Genomic DNA, 17,275 nt, shown 5'->3' with positions numbered 1-17,275 from the left:
GTTTTTGGATGCTTAAAGGCAAGTTGTTCATGGTCCATAACCATGATCAACTTGAGGGGGGGTGAAAAAGGTGGAAAAGTGTCATTAGGACCCGATCCGGATCCGATCCGATTCATGTGATACTTATGTATAGTCTAGGTACATTAAGACTCGAGCCATGTATAGTCTCCTTTTATTCGGGTCTGGATACATCAGACCCAGTCCAATACTTCTGTAATATAAGTTATAAATATACAGCTTTAGGTCACGATTTCTAAGTTAGAAATCGTGACAGCCGCAATCACCTCTTTAGGTTCTTCTCTTCGTCTCTCTCTCTATCTATCTCTTTTCTCACTTTCTCAATACAAGTACAGGTCAAAAACTTTCAATAAGCCCCCTCTTCTTTTTCCTTCCACTTTTTTCCTACTCTCATTTCTTCCTCTCTGTCTCTATTTCTCTCTTGATATTGTACTAATCATGTTGTGGGTACACACATAAGATATTCAAGCTATACAAAGGTGGTTTGAACAATCCAAAGAGCCCCATAAACTAAGGCTTCATGAGTATCAAGCCTGCTAGGTCAATCTCACATCAACAAGGTAGATGGGGAGATGGAGGAAAAGTAGAAGAAGATGGGGAAAGGAAAGAGAGGAAATAGGAAAAGAGAATAAGACAGAAGAGGGAAGGAGACAAGGAAAAGAAGGAAATGGAAAGGAAGAGGGAAAGAAGAGTGTGAGAGAAAGAGAGGGTGAGAAGAGAGAGGGGTTATTTCAAGGAAACCTTAACCTCCATTGCTTTGCAAAGGATTTCATTTCATTCATTAATTTCTAATTTTCTTACAATTGCTACTTAAAATATAACCCAAACAAACAACTATCAAATCCAATGACACATACCAAACTGATCCAAAAAACTCAAACAATAATGGAGCCAACATAACCAAATAATAATAATCCGACTGAAAAAATGAACCCAACCAAGTTGACTAATAATACCAATAAAGAGGATGCCTAGTATTCCACCTCCCTTACCTTGTCCTCAAGGCATGACTAGCTCTTGTCGACGCCACCTATTGGGTGCATTTTCATCCCATGGAAGGGGGTGCCACGGCAGCACCTTCTTCCGCAGAATGCGATCGGACCATCCCACCCAACCCCCAACCCCAACCACAAGAAATGAATCTGTGGGAAGGGGGGTAATGGGAGCTGCTTTTCACAAGGAAAGCAGCTCCCATGTTTGCATTGCATTATGGGGCCCGCAGAAATGGCACAGGCGCCCATGCATTTCTGTGGAAACTGCCCACTTTCCACACAATTCAAACATCCCCAATGTGTCACAAGCTCCTTTCTCGTCATTGTTTCCGTTGTCAACCACTTAATGTGCAGCGTCTTAAAATGATGCTCAAGTACCCACTTCTTGCAATGTAGCATAACCCCCTCTTTCCGCATCCAGAATCTGTGTTGATATAGGTTTCTAACCACCACATAGGAAAAAGGTATTAAAGAACTAGTACCTTTTTCCTCAGAACCAGTCATAATGTTAGGTCGTCTACTGTAGGTGGCACCCCAAACTTGGTGAATTTTTTGTATAATTTTTATTTTTTATTTTTTGTATTTTGTCTTTTTGGTTTAATCTATGTCACATGGGTGCAGGTGCGGGTGTGGGGGTGCGGCACTTTCAAAAACCTTGGGTGCGGGGGTGCGGCAGGGGCAAAAATGTAAAATATATATATATATATAGAAGGGAGGTCCGGGGGTTCCCCCGACACGGGTCCCGCATCCATGATTGCTCATTAGTGATCAGAAGGTTACCAAACATATTTCTAAATGTTGGGATTTGACTACCTATCATATGGGTGCCAATGAATTCATAGACTTAGCAGGACTGATAGAGAATGATTATGGGTCTTCCTGTTTTACTTGGCATAACAAGCAAGTTGGTCTTAACTATCGCTCCAGTAGGATCGATCGCTACTTCGTTAATGACCATTGGATGTTCAGATCATCCCAACTCTTCCACCTTATGACAAACCGCAATACGTAGCGTAAACAGATGAACTGACTTCAGAGGGAGAACGAATCCTATGTGATGGGAAGAGAGTATTTTTTGAGAGGCCTCAAATTATTTCTTCAAGTTATTTGTCAGGGGCTACATCAATCGTAATCCTTTTAAAGGTTGTCCAGATCCGTGGGGTTGGAAGAGGAGGTGGTTAAGGTGGTCTTTATTCTTGATGAAGATAGTGCCCCAAGCTTAGATGGGTACCCAGATAGCTTCTTTACTTCATTCTGGTCTATTGTATCTAAAGACATTTCTGAGACGGTCAGAGATTTCTTTCTCAAAGAGAATATCATATCCATCATGAGTTGTGGATCCTGATTCATAGTTTTTGCCCTTGCAAGAAGGGGGTCCGAGGGCTCCCCCCGGCACGGGTCCCGCACCTGGTGCCGCACCCGCGTCGAGTCGCGAAGATGCGGGTGTGACACCCTGCTAGCCGAATCCCTGTGACTTAGGGTTTAATCAATTGGGACAGCTCCAACTAGCTATTGGTGCTGCTCCCAACGGTCTGCTCCCTATCTCTCTTGCTTGTTATAAATAGGGCCTTAAGCCCTTGTATATTTTCAATGCTTTCTTAAGCATTTGGGTAATACAAAAGCATTTATTTTTATTCTCTTGACCCTTGGCCAAAGCAAAGGTGGTTCTTCTCGATCTTAAGAACCGCTTCCAGCACCTAAACATGCTACCAACTTCACATGGATCAAAAACAAGTATTTTATGTATAAAGAGAGAGAACCAAAACAGAATTTGAGTGAAAACGTCGGCTCTGAAGCCAAGAGTCTCATGCATAGGCAACCCAAAAACTCAGGAAACTTGCATCTCTCTCTCTCTCTCTCTCTCTCTCTCTCTCTCTCTCTCTCTCTCTCTCTCTCTCTCTTCCCTTCTTCCTCTTTTTCTTTACTCGGTCTCCCCTCTTCTTCCTCTTCTTCTTCCCTTCTCCCATGTTCTTCTTTTCCTTTTCTTCTTCTTCTGAAAGCTATGGAGACACCTGTGCGCAGCTAGCAGCCGGACCCCAGGTACGCCTCTCTCTCTCTCTCTCTCTCTTCTTATTCTTTTTCTTCCCTTCTTCCTCTTTTTCTTTCCTCCTGTCTCCCCTCTTCTTCCTCTTCCTCTTCCCTTCTCCCATGTTCTTCTTTTCCTTTTCTTCTTCTTCTGAAAGCTATGGAGACACATGTGCGCAGCTGGCAGCCGGACCCCAGGTCTCTCTCTCTCTCTCTCTCTCTCTCTCTCTCTCTCTCTCTCTCTCTCTCTCTCTCTCTCTCTCTTCTTCTTCTTCCTCCCATCTCCCCTTTTCTTATTCTTTTCCTTCCCTTCTTCTTCTTTCTCTTCTTTTTTTTCCCTCCCATCTCACCTCTTCTCTTCTTCCCTTCAACCCTGTTTTTCTTCTTTTCATTTCCTTTTTCTCTTCCTCTTCTTTTCCTCCCACCTCCCCCTCTTCTTGTTCTTCTATTTTTTTTTTGGGCTGAATGAGAGAGGGTCTATATTTTTCTGTTTTTCTGAATGCTTGCTTTAAAAGCATGCTTCTATTAAAGTGTGTTATGAAATTTGTGTTAGTACACGGCTTTTTCTGTAAAAGTATGAAGGCGTGATTTTTTTTATTTTATGGTTCTATCAAAGCATGTTATGTATTTTGTGTTAGTATATGATTTTCTGTTTTTAATTTTTTATATATCATGTTTCTGAAATGTTTCTTTGAATGCACATGATTCTGCAAAAGTATTTGTTGCTTACTTGCTTTAGTTGATGTATTATGTATACATCTTAATAAGATGATCTTGTTATTTATATATATGTAATATGTCTGATTCTTTATATATTATGATTTCTAAAATGTTTCTTTGAATGCATCATTCTGTTTTACAGTGTTTGACATGTTATTTTTTGTCTATTGCTTATTGTTGATTTGTATGCATTTTTGCTTTGCGTATTTTTTTTAATTGGTGTACCGACTAGCCCGCCTAGTCCCTGACTAGTCTTTTTAGGGGCTTCCCGCCTAGGCACCACCTACCGTTTTTGACTGCATAGACTACTGATATCCTCAAAGTTGATTTTATATTCTTGCATTGATCTAATCTAGTAGATTTTTGAGAGAAGGGCGCCAAAATTCAGATAAGTGAAGGGACCAAACATAATTATTGAGGGCTTGAGATTCATACAAGAACTCTCAATTGCGCTTTGTACCAGCGATATCATTGCAAAACATTGTTATCTAAGTGTAAAGAATCCAAAGTAACCGTGCAAAGAAGCCAAAGTAACTTTCACGTTGCCCAAAGCAGCTCAAAATCTAAAAAAGTAGTTGAAAACCCAACTTAAAGCATCCTTCAAAATGAAGAGTGGGAAAAACCATGCAACGCTGGTTTGTATCACCCTACTCATTGGTGAAGAACCTTCTGTTTCACACTCGTAGGGGCAAACTTGCTAGCTGAAGCTGCAACCAATCCTGAAATATGATCAGATAACATTTGAATGGTCTCTTGGATCTAATGCAGGATAGATTGTGTTTGTTGTTGTGCCCTGGCTTTCCACCTTTAATTAAAATTCGATCAACATCATGTTGTCTCCACCAACGGCTCAAAATGCTATTCTGATACCAATTGATAGCACCTTGTTCCATTGCTATATGAAACAGCAGCCTTGATCTTGAGACTAGTCTATCAAATCATTCATGTGATGGGTCTCCAATGCCTGGACAACCCACTTGCTGTCTCACATCAACAAGGAAGATGGAAAGATAGATGAAAAGTAGGAGACATAAGGAAAAGGAAAGAGTGAAATAAATGGAGGAATAAGAAGAAAGACGGAGAGAGACCAGAAAAATAAGGACACAAGAGAGGAAGATGGAATCACAACTATACAATTAAATGATAGCATACCAAAACCAATCCAAACTCAAACAATAACTGGACCTGACCTAACCAAATAAAAGTGATCTAGGCAAGCAAATAATGGGCCCAACCTAGCCAATTACATATACTAGTAAAGACGGTGCATAACAAAAAGACAGAAAGTGGTTAAGGATTGTGATTTCACAAAGAAGCCAGTCACCAATAACTGTAAAATATTGTAAATACAATTAATAGCTCCTGTGTAAGTCATAAATTTGCTTTTTGTTGCCCCACATCTTGTTAACCGCTTTTGTGGAAATAAAAGCACACCACCTATGGCACATGGGTGCGGGAGTGCGGCACTTTCAACAAAATATATATAATTTTTAAATTTTAAGTTTTAACAGTTAACAACATTAACACTAATGAATGTTCATCTTGGGCATGACCGGGTTGGGTCAGGTCTACCCAACCCCACTTTCATCCCTACACTGCAGGGTGTAAAACATAAATGGACATGATATTTTACCGGTCAAAGCTAATTAATTTTTCTAATGCATTTATTGATTACTTATATAGAGAGAGATAGAGTAATTAATGGGAACTGAGCAGTCCGTTCCTTTGTAGAATTAATTCCCAAGATAAAAGTAACTAAAACTTATGTAGAATTAATTCCCAAGATAAAAGTAATTAACTTTTCTAATGCATTTATTGATTACGTATATATAGAGAGATAGAGTAATTAATGAGAACTGAGCAGTCCGTTCCTTTGTAGAATTAATTCCCAAGATAAAAGTAACAAAAACTTATGTAGAATTAATTCCCAAGATAAAAGTAATTAACTTTTCTAATGCATTTATTGATTACTTATATATATAGAGAGAGAGTAATTAATGGGAACTGAGCAGTCCGTTCCTTTGTAGAATTAATTCCCAAGATAAAAGTAACTAAAAATTATGTAGAATTAATTCTTCTTTCATTTTCCATGAAACACGTTTAAGTAATCATTAGTATTAACGTCCTTATTTTTTCCATGATGCCTAGGAACAAGTATCGGCTAGTATTTACCAACCAAACACAAGTTACAAGAAGAAAACACAAGTTACGATTAAAAAATTGGACGAAAACGATGCTGGGTGCGTTGACTGCACACAGGGTCGTGTTGACCGCACCGGGTGCCGCACCCGCGTCGCGTCGACGCGGGTGCGGCACCTGCTTTGCCGAGTCCCTGTGACTTAGCACACCACAATTGCCACACCAAACAGGGAAGCAAGAGGATCAAAGAGATAACAAACCCTAGACAGTAGTTAAAGAATCCATAAAGCCTAATAATAAAGGACAAATGAATTAGAAAAAAAAAGAAATACAACCAACTTTCAGTCAAAGCTAAGGTTTGGGGTCATGAGACTGATACAGTGAGTTGTGTACACAACAAAATTCTAATCTGTGCTATCATCTCATATGACGATGCCAAATAGTCACTTTGTACCTGTATTGTGCATTTAAAACTTCAAAACGCAATCTCTCTGAACTTCTTTTACGAGTTGCCATTGATGAGGATACAAACATAATAATGTCACTATGAAATTTGCTGCACACGACATCAAATGAAGTTATTTCAGTTCAACAAATACCATAATCCAATACATAAATAGCATATATCATTATTAATCAGTTTAAATGAACAAAATGCAATGCACATTAAATCCAGGGGAACTGAAACAATGAGCTATATCAGACAAATATACAAATGGTGAATAGCTACAAATTTGCATTGCATGCATCATCTTTTTCTCTTTTTTTGAGATTATTAAATAGCATGTGGAAGGCATAAAACAAGAAAGAACAGCACAGCAGCACGCATATTGCAGAAAACCTACTCTTTGGGTGAAATCATGTCAACATGTTAAAGGTATAAACAGGAACCAAATGGTGTATGTATCTAGAAAGAAATGGCACATGCATCCCTAGAAAGAAATCACACATGCATCTCCTTTTCAGCAATGAAATTTCATAAATCAATTCAGCAAGATAGAAAGCTGGGATGACGAGTTGCCACACCAGAAACTTGAACATCAAAGAGTAAATCATATAATGGAAATGTACACCCAGTCTCCTCGAAACAGTCCACCCAATATACTCCCTGGGCCATTTCAATCTAAGTTTAATTTCTGCTGCATGGCTAAGATTTCCCTTCAGAAATCCTGCTACTTAATTCTAGCCAAATTAGATGCCATGCTGGCTCCACTACAGCATCTCTACACAAGCACCCATTTGGAGACTTTTCTATGGATCCCCATGCAAGTATTGCTACCATTGGATCTGTATCCAATGGCAGAGATATGTACAACCAAATGAGTGCATAATCAGACTTTTCACAGCCATGAGTAGCATCACACATGCATGCATGCATGCACATGTAAAGAATAAAAAAGCCTTCGATCACAAACAAAAGTCCACCAAAACACCAAAATGGACAAGCACCAAAGTCGTCACTAAGGGCACGTTTGATGCCGCGTGATGGGCATGATTTTGGACAGCGTGGCCGCAAATCACGCCCGTCTAAACAAACTATGGACGCAGCAGATGCGCTCAACGTAGTTTTCTTAGATTTTTCATCAGTATCATGCTTAGAAACAAAAACAAACAAAAAAATACTTAGCTACTTAGAATTTTTATTTTCAAAAAAGTCACATTTCATGAAATGTAAAATTTTTCAGTCTTAGAATCATATCGTAGCACCTATAACCTTTTTGGTTGTTAGCATAACCAAGGAAAGCGCAAGAGATAACTCTAGGTGAAAAGAACTTGTCATTTTTATTGGTTAATAAAACATTTGCAATAAAAAACTCTTAATCTAGAATAATCAGGAGTGAGTTTAAAGAGTGTTTCAACAAAAGAGACATTTTGTTTATAAGATAAACAACAATCAAAACAGCTTCTGCCCAGAAAACCTTAGGCACATTATTGGCAATAAGCAATGTTGTTGAAGTTTCCACAATATGCCTATGTTTTCTTTCAGCTAAGTCATTATGTTGTGGTGTGTGTGGGCAAGATCTTTGATGTGTAATGCCATGTAAATTGAGATAATTTTTTAATTCATTGAACAAAAACCATCCTCATGAATCAGTACGAAAGATGAAAATATCATTATTAAATTTATTTTTAACTAAGTTATGAAAGTTTTGAAAATATAAGAAAACTTCAGATTTATGTTGAAGTAAATCCAATTATATATAGTAAAGTCATTCATAAATATCGCATAATATGCATATCCACCTTTTGACATAATTGGTGTCTGACCCCAAATATCTGAATAAACTAACTCAAGTGATCTAGATGAAATAAAAAGGCAATCATTAAATAGTAATCTCTTTATTTTTCCAAGAATACAAGGCTCAACTACTTAAAAATAATATTTTACTGTATCATAAATTCATGCAAGAGGGGGTTCGCCCCATTTTATATACATAAGAGTGTTAGTTTTGGATCATGGATCCATGACCTGCCCCACATTCCAAGGATCCATCTTGGGATGCGTGGGCGGTGGCATGTTTGTAATTTATTTTTATTACTTGTGTAATGTTATACCATGTACAACACTTATAAATAATAAGTAAAAGAGGGAAAACCTATTGCCGCCGACTCCTCTTTTCTATCTCCTCTCTTCTCTTCTCTCTCCTCTCTCTTTACCCCACCTTTAACTCTTGCAGGTCTATATTTCTGACATGGTATCAAAGCACAGGCGCGGAAATCAATCATCTAGAAGGCCCATAAGGACCAGCACGTGCTTCTAAAGGACGTAGGCTTTATTTATGTTTTGTTTTCCTTAATCAGATTTCTTTATTTCTCATTTTCTTAATCAGATTTCACGTCATTCTAGTTTCCCTTTTGATCCTTCTCATTCTCAATATTTCTGGTACGCACGTCTTAACATCCTGTTTCAGTCTGCCGAGTTTTTGTTTTTCTCCCCAAAATATTTCTGATTCTTTCTTTTTCTGGTTCGCACGTTACTATTCATCTGTGTAACGTATGTGCTGATATTGTTTTCAGCACACAGCATTGATGTTTCTTTTTCTCTGTGTAACGTGTGTGCTGATATTATTTTCAGCACACAGCATTACTATTTTTCCCTTCAATATACTGTTAGAAGGGTCGGCATTTAATATTTTCTGGTTCGCACATCACTATTCTTCTGTGTAACGTGTGTGCTGATATTGTTTTCATCACACAACATTGCTGTTTTTTTCTTCAATACACTGCTAGAACAGTTTGGCTTCTCATTCTTCATATAATCCATGGATTCCAAGCTGAACACTAGTTTTCTTACTCACCTCATGACCCACAAGTTATCTCATGATAACTACTTACTTTGGAAACGTCAGATTGTGCCTTTTATTCGCAGTCATGGTCTTTATGGGCATCTAGATGGGTGATCACCCGCCCCACCTACACATATCATGCAAGAAATAACAGGTGAAGATGGGAAGGTGAGTCAACTTCGAACCACCAATCCTGCTTATGACATATGGGTACAACAGGATCAGACATTAGTTGCTTACATAACTTCCACACTTTCTGATCGTGTTTTACAAACTATTTCTGATGATCAATCTGCTGCCGAGTTGTGGAATGGACTAGATCATTCATTTTCTTAGGTTTCCGAATCTCGGGTTTTGCAACTCAAGTGGCAATTCCAATCCATGCGAAAAGGAAACAAATCTATTACAGAGTTCATGGGGGATGCCAGGGTTATTACAGATCAGTTAGCTGTCATTGGAAGTCCTGTATCAGATAAGGACATGGTACAACAGGTATTAGGTAGCCTTGGACCTGAATATCGCATGTTTTACACAGCACTCCAGGTTGTCTCAGTTCTTCCATGTTTTGATGATCTTCAATCTAAGCTTTTGCAATATGAGGTCAGTTTAAATCAGGAATACGCGTCAGATGATGATGGCACATACGCCTATTCAAACAGGAGTCTTATTTACTCCTCCTCGTCCAAATGGAACAACTATAAACAAAGGAGGATTACTACCTACACCAGGTGGAGGAGGCCTTGGCTCAGGCAGTGTACCACGAGGGGGACGTGTTCCTACTTGTTTTTTATGCAATAAGAGGGGACATGTTAAAGCAAATTGTTGGTACAATCCTCAGAACCGGAACAAAATAGGGAGGCCAGATAGTAGGCCAGGGCAGAGGGCAACTCAGACGTTTGCACGCACTCCTCAGGGACAGGTTCTTCCACAGGACGTACAAAATATCCTTATGACTACTTTCAATCAGATGAACTTGCGCCAAAATGATGAAGGTATATGGTATATTGATTCAGGGGCAGCAGCACATGTTACTTCTGATGCAGGTAAATTTTCTCACTTGACTCCTTACACTGGAAATGGCACTATAGTCATAGGAGATGGATCTCACCACCACATCTCTCACACTGGAAATGTCTCTCTTACTTTGCCTGAATCTCAATTACCCTTGTCAAATGTCTTACTCACACCTGCTATTCAAAAGAATATTCTATCTGTGTCTAAATTACTTGATGAAACAAATTCTTCCGTTGAATTTACTCCTTCTTTTGTTTATCTTAAGGATCTTCACACAAAGAAGACGCTCGCTAAAGGTGAACGGCGCGGGAACATGTACGTCTTTGAAGAATCTCATGTGCCTTTGAAGACGTCGTCTTCCGTAGCCGTGGCTTCTTCAGCTCCTTCCTTTCCAACATTTTTGAGTCGATCCACAGATCATAGTTCTCCATCTAGAGTCTTGAAACTTAATAAGCCAGACTTATGGCATCTTCGTTTGGGTCATTGTAGTCAAGTTTTTCTTGACAAGTTGTCTGCTAAAGGTCTAATACCCGCAGTCAGTTTAGAGTCAAAATGTCCAAGTTGTCATTTATGCAAAAGTCATGTACTTCATTTTCATAGTATCAATAAAAGAGCAACAAAGCCTTTTGAGATTATATGCTCAGATGTTTGGGGTCCTGCGCCCACTGCCTCTCTTTCTGGATCTCGATACCATGTACTCTTTCTTGATTCTTACACTCGATTTAGTTGGATTTACTTCATGAAAAACAAACATGAAGTTTTCAAGTTGTTCAAACAGTTCCATGCACTAGTCCAAAACCAGTTCAACATCAATGTTGTATATTTCCAGTGTGATGGGGGAGAATACATATCCCATGATTTTAGTGAATATTTGAAGGAGTATGGCATTACACGTAACATTTCTTGCCCTCATACCCCTCAACAAAATGGAGTAGCTGAGAGAAAACACAGGCATATTGTTGAGACAGCCTTGAGCATGATGCACACTGTGGGTATTCCCTTCTCTCTTTGGACCGAGGCTTTCCATACAGTTGTTTACGCTATCAACAGGTTGCTCATGACCATCCTTGAAGATAATTCTCCGTATTTTGTTATTTATAATTGTCATCCATCATATGAAGAACTACATCCTTTTGGTTGTGTATGTTATGTTCACATTGATCATTCATTGAGAAATAAGTTTCAAGACAGAGCTGTACAGTGCAAGTTTCTTGGGTATGCAGATGACTATAAGGGATACAGGTGTTATGATCCTCATACAGGCAAAATTCGGGTATCTAGAAATATTGTTTTTTATGATGAAAATTTTGACACTCTGGGTTCGTCTTCCACATATACACAGGACAGTTATGATCCTTGGCTCAGTGACTCACTTTTATATGACTCGTTGCCTTATGAGGATTCATCTTTATTGACAGACAATGAACCCTATACTTTCGATGTGGAACCGCATATGGAAGACATTCCTCCTACAACAACATCCTCACGTTTTTCTGGTCTTGTTTATTCTCGTAGAGCTCATCCAGTCAATGATAAGACTCATCTACGACGTTCCACTCGGGTTAGACATCCTATAGATCGTTGGGTAAGTTATAACAATTTCTCTTTGGATTTTCAAACATTTCTAACCAAAGTGTCCCAAGAAACAGAACCTTCCTCTTTTCATGAGGCATTAGAAGAGGAGATCTATACTATATGGAATCTCTTCAAGTTCCAAAAGTTTTGTGTAATGTTGCCCGACATAAAGATATAAATGTATGGCACAAAAGACTTGGTCATCCTAATATCACCAAGTTATCATATTTACATTTTGCAAAAGACCTATGTAAAAGCTCTTTTTCTTGTAATGACTGCATTCTCGGAAAAATGTGATGTTTACCTTTTAAGCAAAGAACTATGTTCTCTTCTAAAACTTTCGAAATTGTTCATTCAGATGTTTGGGGACCCGCACCTGTTGTTTCAAAAGGAGGATTTTCTTATTATATAATATTTGTGGATGACTTTTCCCGATACTCATGGATATATTTTCTTAAGTTTAAACATGAGGTATTTTCATGTTTTAAAAATTTTCACTCAATGATTAAGAATCAATTCAATAGCAACATAAAAAAATTTAGAAGTGACTCTGGGGGAGAATATCTCTCCAATCAATTTAAGGTATATCTTGAGGATCACGGTATTATTCACCAAAGGTCTTGTCCTAAAACACCTCAACAGAATGGGTTGGCTGAAAGAAAACATAGGCACATTATTGAGACCACTAGGACTCTTCTTATATCTCAAAATATTCTTAAAAACTTTTGGGCTGAAGCAGCCCTTGCTTCTGTTTATTTGATAAATCGTCTACCATCTAGGTTATTAGGTAAAATATCTCCTTTTGAGATATTACATAAGCTTGAACCTGATTATAATAGGTTAAGAGTCTTCGGATGTAAGTGTTTCATTCTTACGGATAAGAATGACAAGCTTTCACCCAAGGCTATTCCTTGTGCTTTTCTTGGTTATTCCGAAACTCAAAAAGGGTTTCGTTGTTACGACCTTCGAGAGGATAAGCTATATGTCTCTAGAAATGTAACCTTTTTAGAAAATGAGAGTGGTTTTGAAAAAAATGTTTCTCAACAAGAAAATTTTGATTACTCCTTATTTGACTTATTATTTAGTAATGATGACATATCCAGTGATGATGATGTATCATTAAACCATGATGAGGAAAATGATGAAGATATTGGTGAACATAATTCACTCAATGATCCAGAAAGTAGAGTTCAAGTGAGCCTATAACCTACTCTCGTAGAAACCAAGACACCTTTAGAAGTGCTATTGATCAATATAGTGAGCTTTCCACCCCTCTTGACCATAGAAGATCTGAAAGGAATAGAAGACCTCCAACTCGCTTTGTATCGTTTGATTCTTTTTCAACCCGATATAGGGCTTGTCTTAGTGCCATTCACTCTTATTTCGAACCAAGAAATTTTGAAGAAGCTAAAAAATGTATGGAATGGCAAGAAGCCATGCAAAGTGAACTTAATGCTCTTAAAAGGGCAGGGACTTGGGATTTTCAAACTCTACCTATAGGAAAGAAAACTATAGGCTGTCGATGGGTCTTTAAAGTTAAAACTAAGAGTGATGGTTCTCTAGAAAGGTATAAAGCTCGCTTAGTTGCAAAAGAGTATGGGCAAGAGTATGGAATTGATTACGAAGAAACCTTTGCCCCTGTAGCTCGGATGGTTACCGTTAGGTGTCTTATTACTATTGCATCTATTAAAAATTGGAACATTTTTCAAATGGATGTTAAAAATGTTTTTTTAAATGGTGATCTTAACGAAGAAGTATATATGGATGCCCCACCAGGCATGATAATTCCTAAGGATAAAGTTCTTCGTCTTCGTAAGGCTCTCTATGGTTTAAAACAGGCCCCCAAAGCCTGGTATGATAGATTTACCAGTGTAATGTTGGAAAATGGATTTTCATCATGTTATACTGACACTGCATTGTTTACTAGAAAATCTAATGCAGGGATTGTAATTTTATTACTTTACGTTGATGACATGTTAATAACAGGTGATGATGTTCAAGGAGTCAAGGGTATTAAGTCCGTCTTGACTTCAAAATTTGAGATGTCAAACTTAGGTTTTCTGACATATTTTCTTGGAATTGAGGTTGCCTATTCGCAACGTGATTATTTTCTATCTCAATCTAAACTTGCCTGCGAGATTATTGACAGGTCAGGTATTTCTGATGACAAAGTATGCGAAACTCCTGAAGTTGTGGGAGCCAAAATGAAGATTGACGACGGTGTTCCTCTAACCGATCCTACTCCTTACAGGCAGTTGGTAGGGTCTTTAATGTATCTTAGCATTACTCGACCTGATTTGTCACATGCTATACACATCGCCAGTCAGTTTCAGCATGCTCCTACAACCACTCATATGAGTGTTGTGCTCCACATCATCAAATATTTGAAGGGAATGGTAAATAAGGGAGTATTTTTATCCTCATCCTCTGAATTGAAATTGCTTGCTTATACTGACTCAGATTGGGGAGGTGACCCTAGTAACCGTCACTCCACCACTGGTTTCTGTGTTTTCTTAGGTGAGCCCTTGATCTCATGGCGATGCAAAAAGCAGCAAAAGGTCTCCCTGTCATCCACCGAAGCCGAATATAGAGTCATGGCATCTACCACCATGGAAATTGTATGGATTCGAAGTCTTTTGGAAGATATGGGAGTGTTTATCAGAGAACCAACAAAGCTGTGTTGTGATAATAAAAGTGCAATTTATATTGCCAAGGATCACACCTTTCACGAGCGAACAAAGCACATAGAGATGGACTGTCATTATGTCAGAGAAGAATACTTGAAGAAGGTCATTGATCTACCATACGTAACGTCTGAGTATCAGCTTGCTGACTTCTTCACCAAAGCTCTATGTTTGCCTAGATTTCATTTCCTCCTTGGAAAACTTGTGGTTATCACACCGTAAGTTTGAGGGGGGGTGTTAAAATGTATCTCCTAAAATCGTTGATGTAAATATAAATATATATACTTATATACTTAGAGATACATATACATATAATATTTATATGTATAAGTATCTCTATATATAACTATATATATTTATATATTATTTTCCTTTTTGTTCACCCGATAAGGGTATTATTGTAAATTTCCTTTTTGCGCATATTCCAATAGGAATATGTTGTACCCTTTCTTTTTTATTTTTTGTATCCTTTTTATTTTTTTATTTTTATTCTTTTCACCTTTTCACAAAAGGTGCATTGGGGATCCCCCAATAGAGTCGTTGGGGGGTCCCCAACGGTCACAAAAGTGACCGTTGGGTGCTCCCCAACGACTCCTTTGGGAGCCCCTTTGCACCCTCTTCTTCTTGTATAAATAGGGGTGTTCCCCTCTTGTTTTCTTTAAGCTTGAGAGTCTCAAGCATTCGGTTCCTTCTATAAAATACATGTCATTGTGCATGTTTATTATTTTTACGCTTTTTGCGTATTTGTTCAAGTGTTGCGAGAGTGCCTTCGTGCACATCTTTTCTATACTTTTTGTGCTCGTATGCGTATTGTCTTTTCATAGACAATTTTACACATGATGCATGACAGCAGTCTCCCGATCACTTTATAGACAGAGGCTTTTCATTCTGCAGTTCATGTGATAAATCGTTTACCCATGACTATTTTGGACAACAAGTCTCTTTACTTGTGCCTTTTTGGTGTACATCCCAACTATCATGATTTGCATGTGTTTGGTTTTTATGTTATGTTCATGTTGATAGTTCAATGAGACATAAGTTTCAGGACAAGGCCCTGAAGTGCAGGTTTGTAGGTTATGCCGATGACTATAAAGGGTACAGGTGCTATGATCCGGTGAGCAAGCGCATCAAAATATCAAGAAATGTCATCTTCGATGAATTGAATTTTAATTGTCGATGTACTAGTTCTTCAGAATCACAACCTAAAGTTGAGGCTTATCATCCTTGGTTGAATTATGAATTTCTCTCCGGAACTAGTGAGGTTTGCTCAAACTGTACTCAAAAGAATAAGGAATCTATGTCTGTTGATGAAGTGGTTGCTCATGAAAATACAGACCCAACTTCCAATCCAAAAAGGTATAAAGGTCTTGTCTACGCTCGCCGAGAAAGAGAGCCGCCCACCATAGTTAATTCAGAAACGGACAGATCCTCTACACCCAACATCGCTGATAATAGAAGATCGACGTCGTCCAATTGAAAGATGGGTCAGTTATGAAAATTTCTCATTAGATTTTCAACTCTTTCTAACAGCCTTGAATAAAGAAGATGAACCCACAACGTTCTCTCAAGCATCAAATTCCAGAAGATGGATTGAAGCAATGAATGAGGAGATGGAAGCTCTACAAGAATGTGGTACGTGGGATGTCGTATCAAGACCACTTGACATAAATGTTGTTGGTTCGAAATGGGTGTACAAAATAAAGTATAAACCAGATGGGTCTATAGAGCGCTACAAGGCGAGACTTGTAGCCAAAGTTTTTACACAGGAGCAAGGACAGGACTATGATGAAACTTTTAGTCCAGTGGTGAAGATGGGAACAATCAGGATTATACTTTCTTTAGCTATTGAACATCAATGGACTATTAGCCAACTTGATGTGAAGAATGCCTTTCTTCATGGAAATTTGAGAGAAGAAGTATACATGGAACAACCCACTGGCTACTCAGAAGGCGATCCTACAAAATATGTATGCAAACTAAAAAGGGCGATATATTGATTGAAGCAGGCATCCTGATCTTGGTTCGACAGTTTCTCTGTTGAAATTCAAAAATATGGTTTTAAGAAATCTCTTCTTGACCATTCCTTATTTATCTTTAAGAATCAAGACACAATTACTCTGTTATTGATATATGTAGATGATATCATCATCACTGGCAATTCCAATGAGCACATTAAAGAAGTGAAACATCTCTTGAATCAAAGGTTCAAAATGAAGGATCTTGGCAAGCTACGATACTTTCTTGGAGTTGAAGTCGAGAGATAACTCTCACCCAACATAAGTATACCATTGATGTTCTAAATAAAGCGGGTATGAAAGACTGCAAGCCCTTGGGAACTCCTAGTGTCCTTCATCAAAGGCTTAGGTCTCAAGATGGGGATCCATTTGATAATCCCACACAGTATCGTAGCATAGTAGGTATGTTACAATATCTCACCTTTACTTGTCCAGATATAGTCTACTCGATGAATCAAGTTTCTCAATTTATGCATGCACCATGTGAAGGGCATATGGAAGCAGTTAAACGGATACTTCGATACCTAAAGGGAACTGTTGGGGATGGCCTCATATATCAGCGAAAGACAAATGGGCAAAATGCACATGAGATCACTGTTTATTCTGATGCGGACTGGGCAGGAGATCCAGATGAACGCAGATCGGTATCCAACTATTGTGTGTTTGTTGGGATGAATTTAGTTTCTTGGAGTAGTAAGAAACAAAAGGTTGTTGCCAGATCCAGTACAGAGGCTGAATATAGGTCAATGGCAGTCGCCACTGCTGAAGCTACTTGGATTAGACATTTACTGACAGAAGTAGGGAAA

The 17,275-nt window shown here is 38.4% G+C and overlaps 1 protein-coding gene across 3 annotated transcripts in view; it reads right to left on the bottom strand.

Moving 5' to 3' along the window:
- EBS1 (EMS-MUTAGENIZED BRI1 SUPPRESSOR 1) overlaps positions 1 to 17,275 on the bottom strand; it is a 109,789-nt gene that overhangs the window by 23,181 nt on the left and 69,333 nt on the right. For all 3 annotated transcript variants that reach the window (XM_089993529.1, XM_089993598.1, XM_089993667.1), the window contains one exon: positions 6,349 to 6,450. In XM_089993529.1, coding sequence (XP_089849655.1) covers positions 6,349 to 6,450 — 102 coding nt within the window. The remainder of the gene's footprint in view (positions 1 to 6,348; positions 6,451 to 17,275) is intronic.

Source organism: Nuphar pumila, chromosome 1 (genome assembly GCF_984573655.1).
Source record: "Nuphar pumila chromosome 1, dmNupPumi1.hap1.1, whole genome shotgun sequence".
Taxonomy (NCBI): Eukaryota; Viridiplantae; Streptophyta; class Magnoliopsida; order Nymphaeales; family Nymphaeaceae; genus Nuphar; species Nuphar pumila.
This window is presented reverse-complemented; position numbering and strand designations above follow the sequence as displayed.